Here is a 24,722-nt window from a genome sequence, read left to right as displayed (position 1 = left end):
GACTGGAATAAAATAGCAGTAGCACTCTAACTCCTCTTGCGAGGGAAACAGAGCTCTGCATAATAGACTAAATAAAACTAAATTCAGGAAATAAACAGTAACACCATGGGGACTGTTTAAAAAATATGGTCTTCCATTATAGCACAAGGGTCATCAATAAGGATTAAAATAAAAAGCCAAAATATATTTATTTCTATAAGAAAAGTATGCTAGCAAAGAACAAATAAAGTTCACAATAGAGTCACAATCAGCTTCATTATACATCTGAATTATGATATAGCTCCTACATTAAGCTATCTCCTTTTCATTCATACTGTGGTACTGCTTTAAGTAGCATTTGAAAAATGCATTGTTCTAATAACACAACCTTGAATAAATGCCAGTAGTTACTTTTAAGCAATTACATTAATGTAGAAGCACACAGCTGATTAATTTCTTAGAATCAATGAATAATTAAGCTTTTTAAAATGCCTACAGACAATCCTTAACATACTACAATTTTCCTAAATGTAGTTTTATTACAAATTACCTAACAGTGTTGGAGCAGTAATACTGTCATCAATCCATATGGCAAAATAAAATCAGTTTCTTTCAAACACTGATGCTTCTTGAATGATCAAATGGTATTAGATTTGTTTTTCTAACTTAATTGCCATCAATCTACTAAATTTAAAATGGTTACTTCTCAATCCTACCTGTATTCTGAAATACTTGCCTAATTGTACTTATCAGTCATTTCCCTATAAATATGTTACCTACTTTCCAGAAAATTACAGATATATATCTGTAGTAATTATTTCCATCAGTATCATGTGGGTTGGTACCAAGCATTGTTTTTGTAACAGTATAATTCTAGGTCATTCTGTCATGCACGATAAACACAAACTTGTCAGGGTTTACAATATATAAAAATATATAATTTTAATAAATATATGTATAACATATACTATATATATTTATAAAGAAATCTATTTTCCTAATGTAGATAGGAGTCTTAATGACAGCTTTAAAAAATTTAAGATCTGTAACAGACACAAGAAAGTGTCCACTCTTTTCCCTTAGCAAAAGCTGCACTCCATAATGTTACAATCAGTAAAAAGGCTGCTCACTAACTGGAGAAAATACACTGGGTTATCATTTATCATTGCTGATAAACACACCAAAAGAATCTTGCTCACAACAGAGTGAAAGTAGACAAATACTAACCTACAAGAATCCAGCCATTGACTAGTATGTGCTGGCAAATAAAGCTACATAGGCAAAGATAAAAACCAAGACTGTTCCCTGGGCTTATTATTCTGTACCTATAATCTCTTCTTTGCTATGAAGCCACATAAACAACATAAACACTGTGTTCAGTAGTAGCTTGTTTTTAAGTATATACATCAGATCATAATCTTTAGGCACAAATAGAAAATGTCTATGTGCAATGTTTCAGAGTATACTTTTTCAATTATTTTTGACAGAGTGCTAGCATGAACCAATTTGAACATATTCCAGAATAATTCTGAACCCTTTGTACAGGAGAGTTTTTATTTTCCAGGAGAAGTTGGCACTAATGTATATAAAATAATGAAGTGCATAATATTTAAATAATATTCAGCTTTGTAAACAGAAGTTCTTAATAAGTAATTAGATAACACACCAAAAATAATTTCTACCCAAGTGATGGGGCCCAACAGTATTAGTTCAAACTTGATTTGATGACACTTAAGAAAATGAAAAACCAAGTCCTAAAGCCACTTGTTGAGATGTATTTTTTGTTGAACATATGCAACTGTTTTAATCCACAATTTTCCTCATTTTTGCTGTGAAGGAGTGTCTGTTGCTTCGGGGTTAAGTGATAACAGACAACAAAGAGATCAAATTCTATTGATCTAATATGCATGTAGCCAACACAAATCTCTTGAGCAGTTGCATACACAAAATAGCTGTAAAGCTTCAATTTATAAGTGACATAAATCTTGTATGTGGTTTTCACACCAAAATCAACAGATATATGAAGGTCATTAAATTCTTTAAGATGACTAGCAGTGACAATTCTTTTCAGGCTAAAAATATATACAAGAGCAAAGAATTATCAGTGCATCAATTTTTAAAGAATAAAATTTTCATGATTCCAAAGAAGCCAAATAACTTGGAACAAAAATTAACAGATGATAATATACATTTGTCCTCATTAAAAGAATCACAGATAAGAAAATGATGATGTCATTTGACATTAAGAGGCCAGATGTGTAGAGTTAACAAACAGCTGTGATGTTCATTAAAAAAAAAAAAAAAGAGAGAGAGAGAGAGAAATAATAAAACACTTCTTCCAACTGGGATACTAACATACTAACTCTGCAGCCTATATGCAGGAGTTCAACACTGTTTCAATACCTTGTGGAACAAAACTATCTCTCAAAACCCTACAGTTGTCCAAGAAATGACAATTTACTATTTTGGTTATTGGCTTACAATTATAACAATTTGACTTACAATTATAATAATTAAAAACCTTGCAAAGCTGAGGAATGCTACTCACCTAGTGTTTGAAGAACTAACATTTTACTATATAATCTAGAACAGGGGTTGGGGGAATTTTTTCTACTGCAAGACTGCAATTGAATTTTAGTGTATCAAAACCAAACCTACAGGACAAAAGGCATTTTATAAAAAAAAAAAAAAAAAAAAAAAAAAAAAAAAAAAAACACTAAATATTCTTGTGTTTAAATCTGTCTGAAAACTTACGATATAGAGACCAAGAGTTCAGAGTTTTTAAGAACAGTTGCACTTTCATACTTTTACCAAAGTAATATTATCTTATCTACAGCAGACAATTGTCTTTTTAAATACTTAATTTTAGGATCCTAAAAGTCAAGTTGAGGACAATAGAGGTTCACTTATTACTGTCTGCCTTATTTTCCAATGTGTTATTAACAAAGATTTAAAAAGCATTAGTTTTATGATGCTTTAAAATGCATAGACATGCAAACATGAAGCTGCTTCTTGATAAATCATTCCATCCTGGTATTAAACAATTAACCTGATGAGCAAGATAAAGTTGTTCTATCAGACTTTCCTGTATGAATTGTTGGAAATGGTGGGTTTTGGAGCAGAAAGCAATGTAATAGCTCCCTACAAGTGCTTCTTCCAAGCAACATCAGGAGGCAATCTTCTAGAATTTCCCAAAACATCATTGTTGTTCAGAGGAGCTGATCATCTAAAGGATCAAAACGACGTCAACAGAGGGAAGGACAAGAGGCACACATCACAGCTGATGCAACATTTCAGTTATTAGGGTTACTGCACCTCATCAAGTCATCAGCATGTCAGTATTTAGCATCAAGTCATCAATCTATCATTTTGATTTAAAATTATGTTGAGGAAAACCAGCTTTTAAACACTTTGCTTAAAACGCATGCTGTCTTTCCTTAATGTTCATCAAATTCTGAATTCTGAATCTTCAGAATATCCCCAAAAGCCTCTTTTCAATTACAGTGTTCACAAAACCCTTATGTTTGTGTATTCTTGGATAACTATATCACAACTCCATGTCTGCCATATCCTTGAATACTTCAACTCTTACATTAAATGATTAAACCGCATTAGTCTAATGTTAGCCCATGAATTTAAACACATGAAAGTCAAGAAGTTTAACATTTACTCTTCCTCACATTGCATCTACATAACTGTCTATTGAACGTATGCAATTTTTACACAGAAAACTAACTTTCTATTCCCTAATTTTAAAGCCATTGTACTCTATCAATAGCTTATTTTTTATGCAATTGTCATTAAAAAAGATCGCAAACACTTAAAAATGCTGTTATTAAAGCAACTGTTCTGAAATTTATACCATTGAGGGAAACGAAAAGAGAGATCTCATTCTTGCCCTGGCTGTGTCTGTTCCTCCCTCTGCCTGGAAAAAAAATCTTTTGCAAGTCAGAGATAACATCTGCATATGCTGACCACATCTACATATGTTCTGAAACATCACCTTTTTATAGAGATCATGAAAACACAAACAGTAAATCATATATTTGTAAAAAGAAATGCTGTGAGATGGCAACATTTAAAATAAGATATATTCAATCTTTAATTAGGTCAAAAGTTCAGAATAAAGACATTAATCAATTCATGCATCATAAATTCAGAACAATATTCTTGTTTAATATAACGGAGAATAGTAAAATATATGATTTCACAAAATGAATTTGTACATTAGACAGCAGCAGACCTGAGTAAGCTGCAAAATTAAAATGCAAATACTAATGTTCTACTATGCTCTAAAGCATCCTGAGACTACACTCATGTTTTTAGTATGTAACTTTTATTCCCTGCCATAAAGATCACAGCAAAGAAAGAAACAAATAGAGAAGCTGGAGAAGAAACTGCTGGAAAAAGTGCAACGTAGTTCTAATTTAATTCACAGAAACTAAACCAATAGTAATAGCTGGCAAGCATACTACCTACATCACATGCTATGATACGCACCAGACATTTTCTTTGGACACACTGCAATCAATATGTCAGAAAAACTAACACCACAGTTGGGGCTACCCTACTGTTACAAGATCTTACTATAGAAATGTTTTTCCAAAAGGACAGATTAGTGCCTAAAGATTTTTTTTTATATATAAAAATAAACGAGAATTATCTCCACACAGCATTAAATATTCTGAAGAATAACTATACTGTTACAAATTTAATAAGAAAGATTTTTCCCTAGAACTATGAAAACAATTTTATACTTTTGTCCTTTTTGTTAAAAAAAAAAAATCACAGAATCAAACTAAAGCTTCAAAGGACACAAATTCTTAAACAAAACTTTGTGCTGCAAGCAATTATTTAAACTCATACTGAAAAAAGTTTCATGTTAAAAATGTTAAAAATACCTATCATCATAAAATATCAAAGTACTTAAAATACAGTAAGCGAACTGTTCGTTTAATTAAAAGATTATAAACAAAATTATTTTTATATACAAACTTGTTTACTTTAATCAGTGAAATGTGCAGATAAAATGTCAAGGAAACTTCTAAATCCAGGGCACTTACCATAGATTTGAAGTTTAGCTTGTTGCAGAGGAAACTTGCATTTTTATCACAATCAGCAATCACTTATACCTACTCAGTTTACTTTATTTTCCTAAGACTTCACCTAGTCAAACAAGACTTCACAAACGCTTTAGATATGCTGCTCATTAGGTATCGTTACTAACATAAATCACAGACAACCAAACTTTTAATCATAAATGTGACAAGTTAACCGATAAAATCCTTACTTATTTAGCTTGTATGGACTACAGAACTTACCAAAACAAACTAGCAATTTAAACCCTCTGAATTAATCTATTTTATTTTTGTTGCAACAACAACAAAAGGTATATACACACTATACTCTTTATACCAATGGGACCAATGTTACTGCCTGTAACAGTTTAAAAACAAGAACGATGACAATCATTTTTAGATAGATTTTTAACTAGTAAAATACAAGTGACTTTTGAACTACAGAACTATCATCCTGCTACACAAAGGCAATTATCATCTTACCTTTGAAGAGACAAAAGTTTAGTAAACTAAACAAAATGAAGAAGTGAACATTTTTGGATTTTTTTAAAAGCACTTTTCTGGAATAAACAACAAATTTGCCATTGTTTTATCCTAAAACAGCAAAAGAGAATAATTTTTCTAACACATTTTCATTCTGCACTTGAACATAAACCCACCATACCTAACTGTACAATCATTAAATATCTGTTACAGAAGGATTTTTAGGGAGCACTACGATTTTAGGGCATATACGTATTTATTGTATATAAAACTTGAGGAATATCAAATATCTAACCAATGTCAACAGCACTTAGAGAGTGATTCACCTCATTATAACTTAGGCATCTGACCAGCTGAATCGCTCTCTAAGCTCCACTGACTGTACTGATTAGCTCTCCAACGACTGTACTAGGAGTTTAGACTTCTGGTGTAGATGTTGACACTAAATTTTAAGCATCTGAACATGAAGTTGAATTCCACCCTCACTTCTAGAGAATGGTACTCAACTCTGTTTTCTAATTGGTGTTAAGCAAAGAACTACATTACAGCTCAAAGCATAAAAGATACTGTTTTGAAACCATTTTCAGTCTTGTATCAGAAAACAGAAGTGCAGTAGGGGATTCGGAAAAGCAGGTTCCATTTCCTACATGAACAAACAAATGTCTATTCTGTTGAAAAACTCTATAAATGTTTTTGACATGGTAAGAATTAAAATACCTTTAATGCTTTTTAAGAATGAAAGTCTGCTCTCTTTTCATTTCAATGATTTAAATAGTCTATCTCATTTTCCTGGGATATCTTATAAAAAAAAAAAGTGAAGAACTAAGAAGGTATAGGATAGCAAAAGGCTAAACAAAGGAAAGCTTATTAGTCTAGAATATACAGGTTTGGTTTTGTAAGTCTAAGTACAAGAACATGTATGTCCCTGTGCATTAGTATCTATTTTCCATCCTCAAGAGAAACAAACAATATAGCCTCACCTTTCACGCAAAGCTGTTAAAATTCCATATGCTCATGTCAGAATTATTCTGGAAATACTCCTTCAAAAAATGTGAAAACTTGTCTACAAAAAGAGGATCACACTTTTTCTCCTCTCTTCAGATTATTTTAACCTTATTGATCAGCCAGCAGATACAAAACCATTAAAATTATAGCAAACAGACTACTATTTCAGACCAGTATTGTGCTGGTTACTTAAAGCTCTACTTACCTTTATAATCCTTCCTTTTGTGTCCTTTCCTGCTTTGCATAACAAAAAGACCTCCTATATTTATAATATTACATAGGGTAGATTTCCAGCAATTAGCAAACTAACAATTTGAGTATTTTTGATACTTTAAAATTTCCCCCTTTCAAATTATTAATGAAAACTATGAAAAAATCCAAGACAAGATGTTGTTACATATAACTAGCAGCCACAGCCAATTCATTTTCCTTCTCTATATCCTCTCTCTTGACTCTTTGCAGTAATAAAAATACACATTCAAAAAAAATTTTTTAATAAAGACTTCCTATTGTCAAAATCTTAAATCCTAGCTATGCAATCAAATTTGCATCTGAAACAGGTAAGATAAAAATATAATTAGCATGATATCCCCAATCCCTGACAATACTATCTATAGTTCTAATATTTGCAATCTGGGACTCATTCTCTAAGTGTCTGTAGACATGTCCCACACTTGCTTATATTTGCTTTGCTAAAGTAGCGGTGTATGTTTCACTGCTAGAATTCATGCAATGTTAAAAATATATATATGCATATATTACCCGCCAGAGTTTAAAGGCTTCAATTGTTTGATCAAGAAAGCAAAGTACAATTTTAATTCACTCAAAGCATGTTTTCCTTCCACAGTAATAATATATGGATTGTATTACCTTCATGCACTGTTATTCCACAGTTGTCACACTGGATTATTTCATCAGCATCTTCACTGTTATCTCCAAGACAAACGCAACAAATCAGAATATGGTCCATTTTCTGGGAACTCCAATTTTGAGACTTCTCAAGGATCAATGAGTCCTAACATTGAAAAATAAACACATGTAGATTATGCTAGGAAGCTCAATTTTATTTAAAACAAATAAAAGAGATGAGATATTTGCTCAATTTTGAAGGAAAAACAAAGATGGAGAATTATTTTCACAAGAACAAAAGATTCATATACACACACACACACTTCATTTTTTTTTTTTTTTTTTTTTTTTTTGAAAACATACAAGCACTTGATCTACAAGCATAGAAGCACGGAGAAAAGGCAGATACAATCTGATCTCCATACAGCTACAGATCTATTAAGTTCTGAAAGCCAGCAAAGGACCTTATTTCCTTGGACATCATCACACATTAAAGCACCAATACTGTGCCTGCACACCCTAAGCAGATAAATATTATCATGAATGTTTACAGAAGCAGGTACTCATTCTTAAAGATCTTAAATTCTTACTCTGAAAGTTCTTCAGTCTCTACGGATTATAATTTATAATATCTTCTCTAATATCTCCAATAGTATCTCTAGTATCTCCAATACAGAAAGTCTCCACAGAAAAAAATTGTGATTAATTGTTAACAAAGCCTTTTTGTAATATAGGTTTAACGGATCAAAGCTTTTTCCTTGTTCCATTTTCCATCTTCTTTGTTCAATTTTTAAATCAAGATAGAGGAAAAAATATCTCTCCCATCGAAAGTTGATGTCACTTGCTTCACCTCATAGTAAAAAAAGGTGACTTATTACCATAATGTTTTGCCTTAGAAAAGCTCAGAGATGTGTTTCTAGCAGTTAGGAAAGGCTTCTGAATCTTCCATTTAAATAAATTAGGAAAATATGAGCTGCAAAAAATAAATCATCTAGAGCTAAAAATGAAAGCTTATATAATCATTTATATGGTCATGCTTGCTTCACTGATTGTGAAAAGGACAGGATTCCCCCCTGCGAGATTCAGATTAACGAGCATTTCTTCCAATATTCTCCTCTTGGACAAGGCTGCAAAGCACTTTGTGGCAAGCAAGCAACTTGCACACTTTTTCAGAAATACTGCAGCCCATTATATACAAAGTTTTCTATTCACATTACAGACAGAAATGCGTTAGTAGACATTCCCTAACACTGGCAGATTAGCTGCACAATGCCACAGGCCTGTCAGACATCTTACAACTCAAAAAAACTCTACAGAAAAGCCAGCTTTCTACAACAAAACCTTCAATGGTTATTTTACTTCACTAGGGAGAGTTTAAAACAAATTTGCTATCTCTACTGTTAATATAAACAAAAATATAAACGATAAGTTTTATCTTATAAAAGATTTTTTTATCTTCTAGTTATTTTAAATGAGCAGAACTGTACTGTAAGATGAACACTGAAATAACATTAGGTGTTTACGTGTCAAGAATACACGCAAAATTAAGTAAAAGAAAAGAATCAACCAGTGATGGAAGGGCACCAGATTTTGATCTAATGTTAGGGTCCATGACCATTATGGTTTACCTAATACAAAGACAACTTAAGAGCTATAGGTCAGACATGGAGCAGCAGAATAATTTTATTTTCTACACAGACCTGGTGTGACCCAGAACATATATGCTGCTCCCCCCATTCACTCCACGTAAGCACCTAGAAAGTCCTATCCCCAAAGCTGCTTCTTGATAAAACAAAAACAGACCAAAAAAAGAAAGAAATGGAGAAATAAAGGATTGGAAAAATACAGGCTAAAGACATGACTACATGTTCAGAGTTAATTACCTGAACACTCTTTTATGCAGTAATTATGCATTAATTGGGCTGCTGAAACAGGCTTAATTTTCCAAGTCAATGGAAATTAGGTACATACTCAAGAATATAATCAAGGCTGGCATCTCCATCCCTGAGATAGGAAACAACTCAGGAAAAAACCTGTCTATCTGAGAACAATGATCTGAAGTTCTGACCATCAATGTCCATAGAGAACTTTCAGCTCCTGAGCCAAAAAGGTATCAGTAAAGACACTAGCATTTCAGAGCTAGAGACACAGGAACCTGACCAAGATGAGAAAATAAGATTTTCTCCTTCCAAAGTGAATGATGAAAGATGAAAGCCATTCTACAGCTTACTGCCAAGTCAGTTGTGTGACAACAGGACAACATTTGGCTTCAGTAGACTGCAAATGACAAATGTACTTAAAACATTTACTTGGTCCCAACCAAAGTGGTACTTAAAATACATAATAATCCACAATTGCAAACATCAACATCCATACTAATTTAAAGACAGCAAATGCCTGCATAAAAGTGAAAAACACCCAGAATTATGCATTTTTTTCCTCAATCACAATTATTAGTAATTAAAGCTAGACTGCTTATATTTGCAACCATATGTATATAAAATATGCAATGAACTATACACAGAGACCTTTGATTCTTCCAAATACTCTGTTCAACTCCCTGCTACTTCAAACATCAAAATAAAGATGAAATTGAAACAGGAGAAGTTTAGAATAGTGTTATTCTAGGAGCATTTATTGAAACCTCAATTTTAGGTTAACATTGCAATTATTTACTGAAAATTCAAGGTAGATTTTATAGCAATTATTTTGATCTTGTTCAAAACTTTGCAACTATGATATACGAAGTCAACCATCCTGACAAGCTAACATCTTAGTTTTTCCACAGGAACAGCCTTTAAGGCAACAGTAATTGTGCATGAAAAAAAATTACATTGTTAGGCACTTAACATATCATTTTCACATTCTGCAATTAGAAGTTATTTAATGTAATAACAACAGCCCACAAATGCTTTTCAGTACTGTAAGAAGTTACTGTGTTTGTGTGCATTATAAGCAAAAACAGCACAAATTATCATGATTATCCTAGTTGATCCTAATCCAGTGTGCAATACCTCTTTATTTAGAATTCCTCTATCAGGGAACTTAGTGTTCAGTCTTTGAGTTAGTTGCAAAAAAGGACTAGGATAAAGAATAACCTATCATTTCATCAATTTTATGAACATGTCACAGACACCTCTAAGCAATATTTAGCCTAAACAGACCTAAACCTCTCACTGATGCATGTTAATTTGTGTAATGGACCTCCTCTTTGCATTAGAACCAATCCAAACCCCACTAAAGCCAAGAAAAGTCTCTCTATTGACTTTAGTAGCATTAGATTGTCCAAGCAAGTTTATTTAAGCTGCAGTGCCTGTTTAGCACAATTTGCTGCTTTGTCTATTCCTCAAAATCCTGTAAAAAGAATTCCAGTCAATCAGCTTAGCTGTCAGATTAACAGAATAGCACTGGAGAGTAGTTTCCATTTCTCAACAGACATATTATAGAAAGTTGGTTGCACTACCTCATTACTCTTGCTTTGTGAAAGAGCCAGGCTATCATTAGTCAGTTCTTCATCATCTGCATTATTCCTGTTAAGAACTTTACTCTTCTTCTTCTTGGATCCTCCATCACTAGCTGTGCTGCTATTATCTTCTTCATTACCTTCCTCATCATTGTCATCCTCATCACTTCCACTCCCATCATCTTCATCATCCTCATTCTCTCCATCACTTCCCTCTTTTCGTAGCGTATTTTTTCCTTTTCTCTTCTCAGCAGTAGGTCGCCAGTCATTATCATCTTCACTATCATAATCATCCATATCATTTAGTTCTTCCATGGATACAAAATCCAGCAAAGGTCGGTTCCGGCGCAAATTCCATTTTTTTGGTTCATTTGTTTGCTCATCAGCCACAGCATCAGGTTCAGCTGCTTTCTCTTTCTCCTTCTTCTTTTTTGGCTTCTCTTCTTCTTCTTCCTGATCTTTCTTTTCAGTTTTAATTACCTCCTTGTCTGCTGTTGGCACCTCTTCTTCAATGGAACTTTTTGGCTGTTGCTCTTCTACTTTCTCTTCTGCTGGTTCCTCCTCCAAGATATTTTCTTCTGATTCAGTACAGGAACCTTCACCACTGTCCTTTGAAGCATCTTCACTCCCATGACCACTTCCTTCAGAATCTGTTGAGCATATGAAAATTTAAAAAAAAGTTCCGACACAAATGTACCCCCAAAAAATAAACTCTGCTGAAGCAAGTTGTTAAACAAAAGAATGATGAATGTTCCTCCCTCATAAGGTACTTCACCTATTTTTTTCAGTTGATGTCCAAATACTGCTATTTTGAGTGATATGCTGAGACTCTGTTAAATATGAGCACATTTTAAGATGGTAAAAAAAAGATGGTAGAATTTATTAAATTAACATTAAATGTTCCTTTGAACTGCAGCTCATATTAACAATAGGTAGTAGTACAGAATAGATAAGATTTCCATGTGAAGTCACATTTTAGAGAATCAACACTCCTGTTCTGAATTTCTGAAAGTATTTTCTAAATATTCAGAATTTGAAAATAAAATAGCTAGCCAATACAAAACTAAAAACTACAAAATTAAGAGTTTACATGGCAAGTACTAACAATAATGTAGCTAATCATATACCCTCAGTTCGTTAGAGGCTTTTTTTGATTGTTTTTTAATTGTAAATATTATTGCACTTATTAATGTCACAAGAGCTATGCCTCATTCAATGCTGAAGCTGGAAACTACGTATAAATTCTAACCTTGTACCACCTAGATGGTATTATTCTACGTGCAGTCATTATTTCCATCAGTTAACAAAGTCCATTCTGTACAACAGATATGGAAGAATGGATTCCTATGTTAAAAAAAAAAAGTGGCTTGTAAAAACTACATGTAAAAGTTATTGAAGAATTGAACTGTGTAGAATTTTATAAAATCTTCCACCTTTAATGTCTCTCAACTTCTATTCTCCCACCACTTTTCATTTACATTATTAGTTTTAATGAAGAAAGAAATTTTTAGAAACTAAGAAGAAAAAGTACAAAGCTGCTTCATCCAATACAGGGATCAATGAGGCAACAGCCACAATTTTCAAGTTCTTCAGAGCCATCAACAGCTTCTCAATGCATTTTCAGGTGTTGTTAAATGTAACTAGAGAAGAAACACGTTAAGACTTTAGAAGTAAAAAATTGTTAATCATTTTACTTACCAGCCAAAAGAAATAATGCTCAGTATTACCTTAGCAAGAGAGGATTTCTGTGTGCATGCATCTCTGTGTAAAGCCAAATAAACCAATAGCAGGGCCAGTGTGCTTCTCATGCCAGCAAAAGAACATGCTGTGCATTTTATATGCACCATTTATTTTAGCTCCACAGAAACAGTCTATGGCTAACTAGTAATTCAGTTTTTATCTGGACTTACTAGTCAATTTTGTTCTTTATATGTATATTTGTATGTGGAAGTAGAAAGTATTTGATGAAGAGATTATGTAATTACCAACAAAAACTTTCTTTTTAAAAAAGTAGTACTACTGCTGACTGCAACACTACTGTCCCTTACTATTACCAGGCGAATGATAGACTCTTTGCAAGCTTATAAAGATTCAAAGATTCATGCAAATGTTCTACCCTTTAGTGAGCCAGGAAAGAAAATGAGAATGCTGTTATCAAAGTTATAGTGCAGTCTTCTGCTCAAAGAGTAATTAACTAACTCTCCTACACCTGCCAGCCTTACTGGTAGCAATGGTCTTACAAGCTTAATTAACTGAAGTTTTAAATAAAAGAATACTCTTCAGGCATATCTAAGATTTTTTTTTTTTAATAGCAAAAAATTGCAACCTAGCAAATGATTTATATAACAACTTTTTTTGGATACCTATTTGCCAGCTCACAGATACTTTACAAGGATCTCTTAAAATTAGACTCCTGTAGTCGCCATGCACATTATAAAATAGATGTCAAATACATGTTTAATAGCATGATGTATTTTATATCCTATTTCACACTTTTTTTGCAATTAAGTACTGAGAATATTAAATGTAATAATGATTTTGAATATATACCCCTAGAATTTGAAATAAAATATATAGTAACATTGTATATGTACCAGATTCTGCATCTCTGAAATTTTTAATTAAACAAAATATATTAAGTTTAGTATCCACAGTATTAAACATCCAAACAATGTTAAATCTGCGCTATAATGCCAGTGTGAACTACATACCTCAGTATGAATAAGTTAGCATATTGCTTCGTGTGCTAAAATTAACGGTATTTTTAAGTTGTCTTACTATATTTTGTTTTTTACACCTCCATTACAATGCCATGACAACAACTTCAATTTCTGGATGCTTTAATTGTGCTATTCCATGTCTAAATACACATAGATTTTTTGTAAATTTAAACTTCACTTCAGCTTTCACTGGATCTCAGTTTGAAAGTAGTTTCAGCTCCAATAGCATTCTAAGGTACCAACAGTGACTTCGTAAATCAAAATACATTGTAGCACTGAGAATACTCTCCAGCTGCTTTATGCCATGCAACTAATATAAATCCGGGAATAAACCTTAGCTTCATGCACTGTTCTCCTTCAAACTCTCTTTGCCTTCACCTTTTACTCGCACATTGTTTTCTTTCTGCTCAAATTTCTTTGTATGCGTGTGCACACCAGAGATACCTACACTAAGGGATATCCCTCTTCTCTCTGAATACATCCACTATGATAGGTACTTTCCTAGAAAGAGCTATTTAGTGATAACAGCTATTTTTGCAGCTGTTCTGTGAGATGCACTTTCAGTTTGGAAGAGGCTGTAGTATATAATTTTCTCCATCAATAGAAATTCCTAAAGAATGGTTCTTTCAAATTGACAACCATATCCTGTTGTTCCCTACAGGAGAGAAGTCAAGCTACTCTCAGAGAAGGATGGGGCCAGCTACACTGTTATATATTAAAGAACACAGAGCTCCGTTGAGAACAAGTATCAGAGATCAGTTGTGAGAAAGACATCATTTATCACAGTGCAGCTTGTAGCTTCAGTTCCACTGGGCACAACAGCAGGTGGCAGCCAACTCCAAAGAGGGTAATTCTGTGAGGAAGCCACCGAGACCAAACATGCTCCAGCAGTAACTGAAGCAAAAATGGGATTAAGATAAACAGAAATGGACTGTTAATCTGCACATCAGCTATTTTCAAATATATGCTATGCACAAGACTGCAGTGGAAAGTTATTACATCACTGATATCACTACCACAGTAAAAAAAAACTCTCAGCTTTTCCAAAGACCATTTTAAAAGCAACTTTAAACTCAGCATCCTATGAATTTGTGCATTCTCGGAAAAAGCATGTATATGGAGAGTAGCGCTACACTGCTTAAGTACCTGGCCACCCACAGGCTGCTTCTTACTGCCAGGGCACAGCTTATCAAGCACTTTTATTGCTCATTTTTAATAAAAGTTTGAAAGATAATCTAATTAAAAGACTAACACCACACACTCAATTTGAGGTTTGGTTACAGAAACAAAGCCTAACCGACAGCAGGTAGCAGAAGTGCCTGGTACTCATTTGGGAAAGTTCTTTTTTGCAGTATTTGTATTCTCTCTGGTTAAATAAGCAAGCTAGGTTTTTTCTGGAGGTGATAGCAGCCCAGCTACCATCACTCTGTTCAGAGGTCCCTCCACATCCGTTTCCCAAAGACAAGGTGGACACAAATCTTGTACATGTGAAATCACCCAATGTCTCTACTAGAATACTACATAAAGCCTCCCCACCCCTCCAACTCAAAACTGCCTGTATCCTACAAAAAACAGCGAAGGTGGAAAGGGCTTCATGAAGTGCTTTGGTGACAGCAGCCCACACCATAAAACTTCTTTACAAGAACCGGTCCAGAGGTCACAGAAACTCCTTTGCACATGTGCTATAGAGAGCACAGGTAAAAAGTTGTACTTCCTACACTTCTGATCTAGAAATAGCAAATGATTTAAAACTTGAGATTTAAAATAACCTGAAGTCTCCAGTTTTATTAAGCAGATATAAAAAAAAAAAAGGCAGAGAAGTTTAAATTAAATAAGAAAAAATATAAACTTCCAATTTGCCAAAGGCAGTATTCTAGGACTGCTAAATTCCTATTGGCTTTTGTTTGCTAGACTGAAGTCAGAGAGCTCCATTACACTAAGATCAATTAACCCCCAGCTATACTGAAAACAAGAATGGAAATGGCTTAATATTTCACTTTTGACTGTAACTTCAAATAAGAGAGTCCAGCAATCAGTTATATTTATGACACTGGTTTTCTATCCTATTTTTTAGGCTATGATGGTATGATTACCTAAGTATTTAACACTAGGAGGCTACTGACAATTTAATATTGGTAACATTAACAAAAATTTGTCACTGCCCAAAGCGTTAACGTAGTTAAGAACATGTAGCACAAAACTGGAAGAGATTAAGAAATTACTGCACTAAGAGAAAATTATTTTTCATATAATATTTGTGAAAAAAAGTATCTAAGCTTTGCTATTAATTACAGATGTAAATTGGGCAGACCAGGAAATGAAACTATGATTACAAACCCATAATTACACTTGTTTCCGATTATAATAAGTATATAGTGTAATTGAAAAAAAAGGACGGAAGACACAGGAACATAAATAAAAATTACTTAGTACTCTGTGTGGCAGCACTCTCACTTCTACACTAACAGTAATTAAATCACACAGCATTACAGTAGATGTCTACTCAAGTCTGAGAAGTGCTCAACATCGTAAGGTGCCAATCTTGACTGGAGTCACTAAGAATTGCCTTTATTTACAGTGCTGTAATACAGATGGAATTGTTATCACTACCTCCTAAATTTGTTTGACATTTCCCAGTTTCAGATACTGTCTTCAACTGTTTATAATGTATCAAATTTCATTCATTTGGGATGAAACATTTTCAGGCTACGTGATTTCCTTTAGCAAAGTTGCAGTGTTAAATAATCCATAAAGCTGAATTCCAAACCAAATAATTCTACCTTTCTTGAAAGTGAAGCTAGAGAAAAACATGAATTATTTAATATTGAACTAGAACACATTTTTTCCCAAACATACCTCGAGGTTTCATGTCATGTAGAAGGGAGCTGAGATCTGGGAAAGGCTTGAGTATGTGTCTGCGACATGCTTTGAGCATAAATATTCACCCAAATTTGATCAAGTTTAGTCTCTGAGCCACTGTAATGAGCTCAAGAATGACTTGAAAGATCTCATCCTCACCAAGCATGCCTAGTCTTTCAGAAGTGACCAGCTTATAGATGACCTCTCTATAGAACTAACGGAGCTAGTAAAGCTCAGGAGAACCTTCTCCGGCAGCAGAAAATGCACAAGAGATGGACAGACACACAGACGGGGAAATAGGAGAGAAAGTAGTAAAGCAGGAGGCTATGAAAATCCTGTTGTCCCAAAACTGACTGACACTGAACCAACAAGCCAGGGTTCTGTAAGGAACAGATTAGTAAGAAGAGGCATAAAGACTCACAGTAGGGAGAAAAATTAAAATAATGTGGTTCCAACTCAAAATCCACCCTGCTCACATACTGTAATGAAAGCCTAGACTTCTGTTACAGTATTCCTCTGCTGTCAATAAACATATGGAAGAACAGAAATCTGTTTCTGAAGACAACATAGGCTGAAGTCACCAGTCAGCTGCTCCAAAGCGCCAGTAAGCGGAGTGGCATCTGAACATAAAAAGGTCTCGCTCACATGGACGAGGATAACCCAGCAGAGCATAATGTCTGCATTTCTCATTTCCTCAAAGAGGAAAAAGGCTCTCGGTAATTCCACTCAGAAGAACTACATATTAGGGTTACAAAATCAAATTATCAAATGACTAGGAATTAATAATTAAGTGAATGTTTTACACAATCTTAGTTATTCAGTATTTTCCTCTTACCTTCACTGTCTATTGAATCACCTTACACTTTCTGTTGCATAAAATTTAAGTTCTTCCTCAAAAACAAAACTACTAGTTTCTTCACCAACATTTCAGTAGTGCCCCTTACTATGGTATGGTATTTTGGTGCTTCAGAAACATTATTTTATATCACAATATTCTGCACAGAAAGTAACAGCAGAACCTCCATTTCATTGACATAAAACAGACTACAGAAAGATAAAGATATGTGCAACTTTTTATTTCTAGATCAAGTTACCTGTTTTGTTTTCAGAATATCTAACATATGCACTTATATCAGTAATTTGGTATGTTTTAAACTGAGCTCCTACTGATCGGCAATAGTAATGTAAAATATTTAAGTCAAGCTCCATGCTCAACACCAAAAAATCACTTACAAATGCCTCTAAAAATTTACATTAAGGATATTCGTAGCAGAAGCAGTGGCAGAATCCAGTCCTTCAAGGCAGCATTCAACTATATTCAACTATTCCAAGCTACGCTGCTGCAAACAGCTATTAAGATTTCAGTCCTTAAATTCACACATAATCCAATCCTTGCTCAAGGACCATACTAAATTTTTCTGCATCATTTCAATTTTAGTATATGAGCTGCCAAAAAAGACTGTCTTTACTGATCAGAGATAAGAAAATAAATAAATCTCTGCTTTGGAGTCCTACTGGGAATTACTGTACAACTACACGCCAAGTTCTTACATCAGTACCTCTCGAGCTGTGCTCATTAAATTATATTTAAAAAAGCAAAACTTCAAATAACTGATCTTTATTGTGAATCATATGATTAAAAAGTTTCAGTTCAGAACATCAGAGTACTATCATTTTCAGACATATATTTGCACGCCCTGACTCCTAAGTGGGTTAGCTTTTTTAAAAAATAGATCTCATGCTAAGATTATATATGACCCTAAGAAAAAAAAATAAGATCTTTGTAAGAAAACAGAAATAAATAGTACTTTAAAATATAGCATTTCCATATTCTACTATGTAGAAACAGTGACAGATAAGCTATAAAAAACTACTTCATTCAACATAAAATAATAAACAAAATTCAACATTAAAATAAAAGGCAATAGGCCTGAAAACTAGTTACATTCAGAAAATTTACAAGTGCATAACAGTTATAAAATCAATTCCCCTAAACAGACATTGAAACAAATGAGATCTTTAAAGGAAAAAAAGGCAATAATTGCCTATTGGCGTAAGCTAATCCAAAAGAAAAGGAACTAAGTACACTACAAATAAAGGATACATCTAGCAAGGCACCAGGACTCTGTGTACAGAAAACTCAGAGAAAAAAAAAAAAAAAAGCTTCCTAGAAGTAGTTAGTGACAACTTCTCAAATCTGTACTGCATCACATATTCCCAGAAATCTGACAGAACAATGAACATGCATAACATGGATGCATGCATGTTTGGATGTTCAGCATTCAGTCCTGCTGAACTTTCACAGTATCATCTATTATTGCATATTTACCACCACAAAACTAGAGATGGATGCAATACAATCAACAGAGTAAACCACTCCAGAATTCTTTTAATTCAGTATTTAAACTCTCATTTAATCTCTTACTTTCAAATTTGCGTTGGCTTTTAATTTAAAAATTACTACTTTCATGTGCAGTTGTGTATCAAATAAATACACATTGCAGAGCTGTTGAATTACTATACTTACAGGACCTTTCTGAGTACATGAGTAAATTAATGATCACTTTCAAGACAAAAAGACTGCTTCTTCCTTCTATCACATTTAGTATTTTTCTTTGTGAGTTGTGCAAAAAAAATCCCAGTACAAAACAAATATCAAATACTAATATAGGCTATGATTTGCAACAGACTGTACACAGACAGACCTCCACAGTCATTGAAAAAAAGAAGAAAAAAACAAAACCAACCCTGACTGTCTTAAAAATTACATAGTACTCTTTTGGATGGTTGAATCTCATAGTGAGCAAAAGGAGAATCTCCTCTCTATCAATTCACAATCCAGATTTTGTCTAGTAAGGTGTATACATGTGTATATATGTACACAGACATTTATATATGTATACCCACATATAACTTTGAAACAAAAAAATATATATATAATTAATGTAAGTATGTTCATTTCAAAGTCTTTCACTTCACTACTTCTGTCTAAATCTGAACGGACTATGTACAACCAAATTTAAGGCCATACCAGACCAGCTTCATTCAAACCAGCATAGATGTTCCATGTCAAATATCCTGCAATTATCTAGTGCGACACATGAGAAATGGCATTTCTTAATTTTCTTTCAATTTACGAGGTTATATGTTCACAAACTTTCCTTCCCTCAACCTCTCTGAACCCTCACAACTCTTCTCTGTCAAATTAAAGAAATCCTTTCAACAAATTGTAAAATATCAAACTCTGATGCTGTTTCAAACTGTTTTCATTAAATCTTAAATTTTATTAAACAGAACATTCATTTCTCCTACAAGTGACGGAGACATAGCTCTGAAATGCCAGAACAAAGCTATGAACACAGAAAAGTAATCAAAAAAAAACATTTTAAAAGTAGGAATTGGTTTCTCTATATCATATAATTGTTTCAATTCAGTGTTGCTTTTTTAGGTGAAATCCCATTCAAGTTCCTCAACATGAAATACTCTTAGGAAGGATACTGTTCCCCTATGTGTAAAAGTCAAAGAGGATATTAATTAGAAAGCAATCGTGCATTCTGACACAGCTTATAATATATTGCATTGGATTATGTGTCCATCTCCTATATTCCATTTGCAATTCTTCTCTTCTCTTAAAATCTTGCCTTTACTACTGTTCAGAATAGGGAGTTCTTCTCTGAGAACTAAAAAAAAAAAAAAACAAACAAAAAAAAAACTATTTCCTGTTATAACAATCTCTCTCTCTGTCTCTCTCTCTCTCTCTCCCTCTCCCTCTCCCAAAGAAAATAAAAAAGCAAAAGTGTTATTTAAAAGAAAGAATCAACCTCCCCCCAAAACATGATGAACAATGTAAACAAAACTACCCCACTACAACCTTAGCAACTATTAAGAATATATCAGCTTTATTCTCATAAGTCACTGTAACCTGCTTCTAACAGACCAACCAAGGAGAACATGTCTAAGCTTGGGAAAAAAAAGGAAGGAGAATTAGAGCGTATCTTAGACCTGGAGAAATGATCATTAAACATTTTCAAGATCGTTAAAACAAAGAGCTTGCCAAAAGTAAAAATAGACATCTTTAAACAGAGACAGAATATTTTTAAAGCTTACATTCACATGAAAACATCAACCTTTATCCTCAGTACCAAAATAACAAGGAAGTTATTTGAGAAGCTGTCATAATGCTTCTGTTACATCTTATACACAGTGCATCCCTCCATTTATTTTCCTGAACATATACCACAGAACATCTAGCATGCAGTTTATTTACAAACATGGTCCTGTCTCCTTTTTTCTCCCTCCAATATATCTGAATTTATTCATAACATTTTAGTGTCTTGTTTAAGTTTCTGTAGATGTTCACTGCAGATATAGGAATTTGCATGCATAGAAAAGACTGCAGAACAGAAACACTTTAAAGCAAGGACTTTCTTCTAGTATGAGATGTGTTCATCCTTTTGTGCAATTATCTGAGTGGATACCTTGAGTCTGACTGCTGCAAAAATAAGAAAGAGCCTGAACAGATTATCTTTGTTCTTAAGATTTTCACTCACTTAGTGGATTTAACCTTGAGAAACTGGACAACTTCTTAAGTCCACAATAATTACTATCACGAGTTACTCAAAACAAAATGACTTCAGGACATTCTTAACTTAATACTAATAGTAATAAATATTTCAAAAAATATCTTTATAGCTAAGACACATAGCACAGAAGGTACTTAAGTGTTCCTGCCAAAACTTGTTTGACCAAATGTCTGCTTTCAAAGCATCTACTGGATAATTATCAGTTTTCTGAAAATTTAGAGAAAATTTCAATTGTACTTGAAGTATCATACGGATGTTTTATCTAATCAGTTGTTTCACTGTTCCAGTATAAGAATTTCCATTTACCCACTTCAGGCGGCTCCAAGCTTTACTACTACGCTGTCTCCCATTTGATATTAAATGGGCAACCAGAAAACAAACTTTCTTAATAAAAGTAAGAACGAGGTAGTTCTGAACTGAGGAGATGAGGAAGCATATTTACCTGAAGCATCTCCAACCTTAAAATCACTGTCATCAGAGCTATCATAATCTAAAGCTTCCAGCAGCGAAGCTGCCAAAGGCTTCACTTGCCTCCTCTTCGAGCTCCGGTCCACTGCAGGAAGAAAAGCAGAGTACGGTTATTACGTGCTATGAGGAGACCCACCATCGGTACGTGTAAAGGCACTAAAACTAAACGCAGAGTGGCGGGGCGTCCCCGCCTCAGCACTCGGCGGGCACACGAGGAGCACAGCCGGGCCGGACCAGGAACAGCCGCCGCCGGCCGCCCGGCGCCGCAGACTCCCACAGGTGGCGGAGGGGAGCGCGGAGCAGGCGGCGAGGAGCCCGGGGCAGGGCCGGGAGGGCGGCGCCGCCGCTCCCCGCCCCCCGCGGCCGCCCGGCCCCCAGGCGAGCACCGCCGAGGCGACGGCGCGCCGGCAACACCGGAGCGGCGGCCGCCGAGGGGCTGAGGCGTCCCGCGGGAGGGGACGCGGGCACCCCGGGCCGGCCGGGGCGCCGGGCCGGCCGGGGCGGGGAGGGGACCCCGGGGAAGCGGCGGGCAGAGCTGCTCGGAGTCACTTACTAGAGCCTGCGCAGGTGAGCGGCGGGCAGGAGCCCGGGCAGCAGCAGCGGCGGCGGCGGCGGCGGCGGCGGCAGCGCACCGCTCCCCGCCTCGGGCGCGGCGCAGCCGGCCGAGCGCCAGGCCCCTTCCCCAGACAATGGGCACGGCGGCGACCCGGATGCAGACCCGCGCCCGCCCGCCCGTCCCCCCGCGGCGCCTGCGCGCAGGCCCCGCGGCGCATGCGCCGCGCCAGGCGGCGCCGCGGGGGCGGAGTGACAGCGCTGCGCGGGGAGCAGCGGCGGCGGCTCCGCGGCGGCGGGAGCCCGCGGCTGTTCCCCCCCCCGGCGCCCCGGCTCCGCGCCGCTGCGGAGCGGCCCTGGCGGAAGATCGGAGTGGAGCCAGGGTTTCGTGCTTAACGCAGCCTCTCGGGGCGGGCGCGCCGGTTCCCCCGGGGGCCGCATGGTTAGAAACTGCTTTATTAGGGAAAGTAGCTCAAAAATCACCGGTCTGGCGCTGCCTCTGTTTCCCCCGGGTTTGAAATGAAACATTAAAGCCGGTTTTAGTAAAAAGCTGTTCTACGAGTAGAATTCCATATGGGGTTGGTGCTTGAGTTGCACTCTCGGGCTCATTTCTGCAGCCTGGAGAAGTATCAACGTGTTTCACCCATTCAGAAAAAAAATCTTTTTCCCTGACCACGTCACACAAATCCAGGAGTTAAGTTTAAGACCTAATGGGGAGAGACACCCAGCCGATGCAGCGCTGCCAGCCGGCCGCAAAACCAGCCAGCTTCCCAAAATCTTCCTGAGAGTTTTGAAACACCCAAGGGGATAATCTGCTTTTGGGGGGGGGGGTTTCCACCAAATGTGTTTGTAAGCACAACAGGGGCCTCTTAAATGTCAACGTTCTGAGGTACTGGCATGACTTCCAAGAGTCTGGGGATTCAGGAAAAAAAATAAGTAGCATGAAAACTTCCCAGTGTATTGTAAAAGCCATTAACGAAAGATGTGTGTTTAATGCTAGATTTGTTCTATGATTAAGAGTGAAGGGGATGGCGAAGGTTGGCAGGCGCACAGTCTGCGATGAGAGCCGGCGCTACGTTTGGGTGGTTCTGCTTGCATTGCCTACACTGGTGGGCCGGGGCCCAAAGAGCGCTTGCTATCACAAAAACAGCATACTGGGGGCAAATTAGGTCGATTTTTAAATACAGCATAGTAATGGCTGCTTAGTGTATTATATGACTGTGCATTTCTGCATTTTCAGAAATTTGATAACTTCGGGTATTCATTTTTTTGAGTTTCAGACACTTGAAGATTTTAAAAGGGCAGAAAATTCCAAAGAAAAAAAATCTATGTTCATTCTGTGAATTTTCTAGGTTTTTTAGCACAAATTCTGAAGTCCTGTCATTTAGATTGTTGTCCTGCAGATTTGTAGTTGAGATACATCTTTTATATCTTGCCTGTCGTTAGGAAAACATTTAAACAAGAACACAAAGAATATTATCTCCACTTTACATATAGGGAAACCAAGGCAATGGGAGTGAAGTGACTTTCCCATGTATTAGGTTAGTGGCTGAGCCCCATTAGAAACAGGTTTCCTCAGTCCTAGGCCAGGTTTATTAATACATTCAAGTTAGCAATAAAATCAATTCTAATTTCTCAAATCTTGATAGTTTGAATACTTGGTCGCTGCACTATCTTTATATAAGTGAAATAAAGATTAATTTCTGTGTTCCCAGGAGTATATAGTTAATCAGCTGTTTCTCAGCATTTGTAGCTCATCTCTTCATATCCTTTCCATTAAGCCAGTGTTTCCCAAAAATGGGTCTTCTACCCCATTCAAGCTTCCAAGCCTGGAAATGCATGTGGAAGTGATATTCCAACCTCTGAACTAGAGTCACAGCAAAGACTGCTGTGTTACTCTGTTATCACATTAACAGCTGATATGTTCACATGGACATCTCCTGTCATCTCCACCCATTCTTTGGCTATGTAGCCTGACTAAGCAACAAATTCCTTACCTGACACTAGTTTTGCCAACCTTCCCCAAATATACTTTTGGCTGATAACATGTCTATCCTTCAAAACTCTGACCAGCTTCCCTGTGCCATCAGGAGTTGCATATGTGTTAACTTTTCACTTCCTAGGGTATTTTTTTAATTATTATTATTTTAACTGAAGTCCTCATCTTACTTTCTCTTCACATACAAACATATTTCAGTCTTCGCATACAAACATATTTTAATATGACAAGCAGAGGGGCTCAGATCTCTTCATTTAGATCTCTCCAGATCCATTTTCACATATGCAACCACAAGGTCTAGAGAATCCTCTTATCTGCCAAGGCACAAGCACCTGATCCTGTCACATACACTGTGATTTGCAGCACAACTCAGAAAGATCCCATGTAAGGGGAAAGAAAGGTAGACTCAATTGCCCTGAATTTAGGTTTATAAAAAAAAAGTGGACTGAGGGACAGACCCCAAAAGAATGAGAGTTTTCATCAAATAATATAGTCAAGAGGAGGGGAAAGCACTTTATAGAGGTGGAAGAACTTCTAATTCCTTTAGACATGAAAGTCAAAGTAGGTGTATGTCAAGTCTGGTATGGATTGTCTGGGTACCAGTGCAGCTTTCTGGGGCTTCCTGGAATTTCAGAGTTATTCCAGTTTGTACGTACCCGGCCCTGGTAACTTTAGATGTTCAAG

The 24,722-nt window shown here is 35.9% G+C and overlaps 1 protein-coding gene across 6 annotated transcripts in view; it reads right to left on the bottom strand.

Annotated features, from left to right (window-relative positions):
* Positions 1–22,125, bottom strand: part of PHF14 (PHD finger protein 14) — a 167,426-nt gene extending 145,301 nt beyond the window's left edge. For all 6 annotated transcript variants that reach the window (XM_062569178.1, XM_062569182.1, XM_062569179.1 and 3 more), the window contains exons 1-4: positions 22,041–22,125; positions 21,462–21,572; positions 10,858–11,507; positions 7,416–7,560 (exon numbers count right to left, since the gene is read on the bottom strand). In XM_062569178.1, coding sequence (XP_062425162.1) covers positions 7,416–7,560; positions 10,858–11,507; positions 21,462–21,572; position 22,041 — 907 coding nt within the window. In that variant the 5' untranslated portion in view covers positions 22,042–22,125. The remainder of the gene's footprint in view (positions 1–7,415; positions 7,561–10,857; positions 11,508–21,461; positions 21,573–22,040) is intronic.
* Positions 22,126–24,722: the final 2,597 nt, after the last annotated feature.

The sequence above is a fragment of the Rhea pennata genome, chromosome 2, assembly GCF_028389875.1.
Source record: "Rhea pennata isolate bPtePen1 chromosome 2, bPtePen1.pri, whole genome shotgun sequence".
Taxonomy (NCBI): Eukaryota; Metazoa; Chordata; class Aves; order Rheiformes; family Rheidae; genus Rhea; species Rhea pennata.
This window is presented reverse-complemented; position numbering and strand designations above follow the sequence as displayed.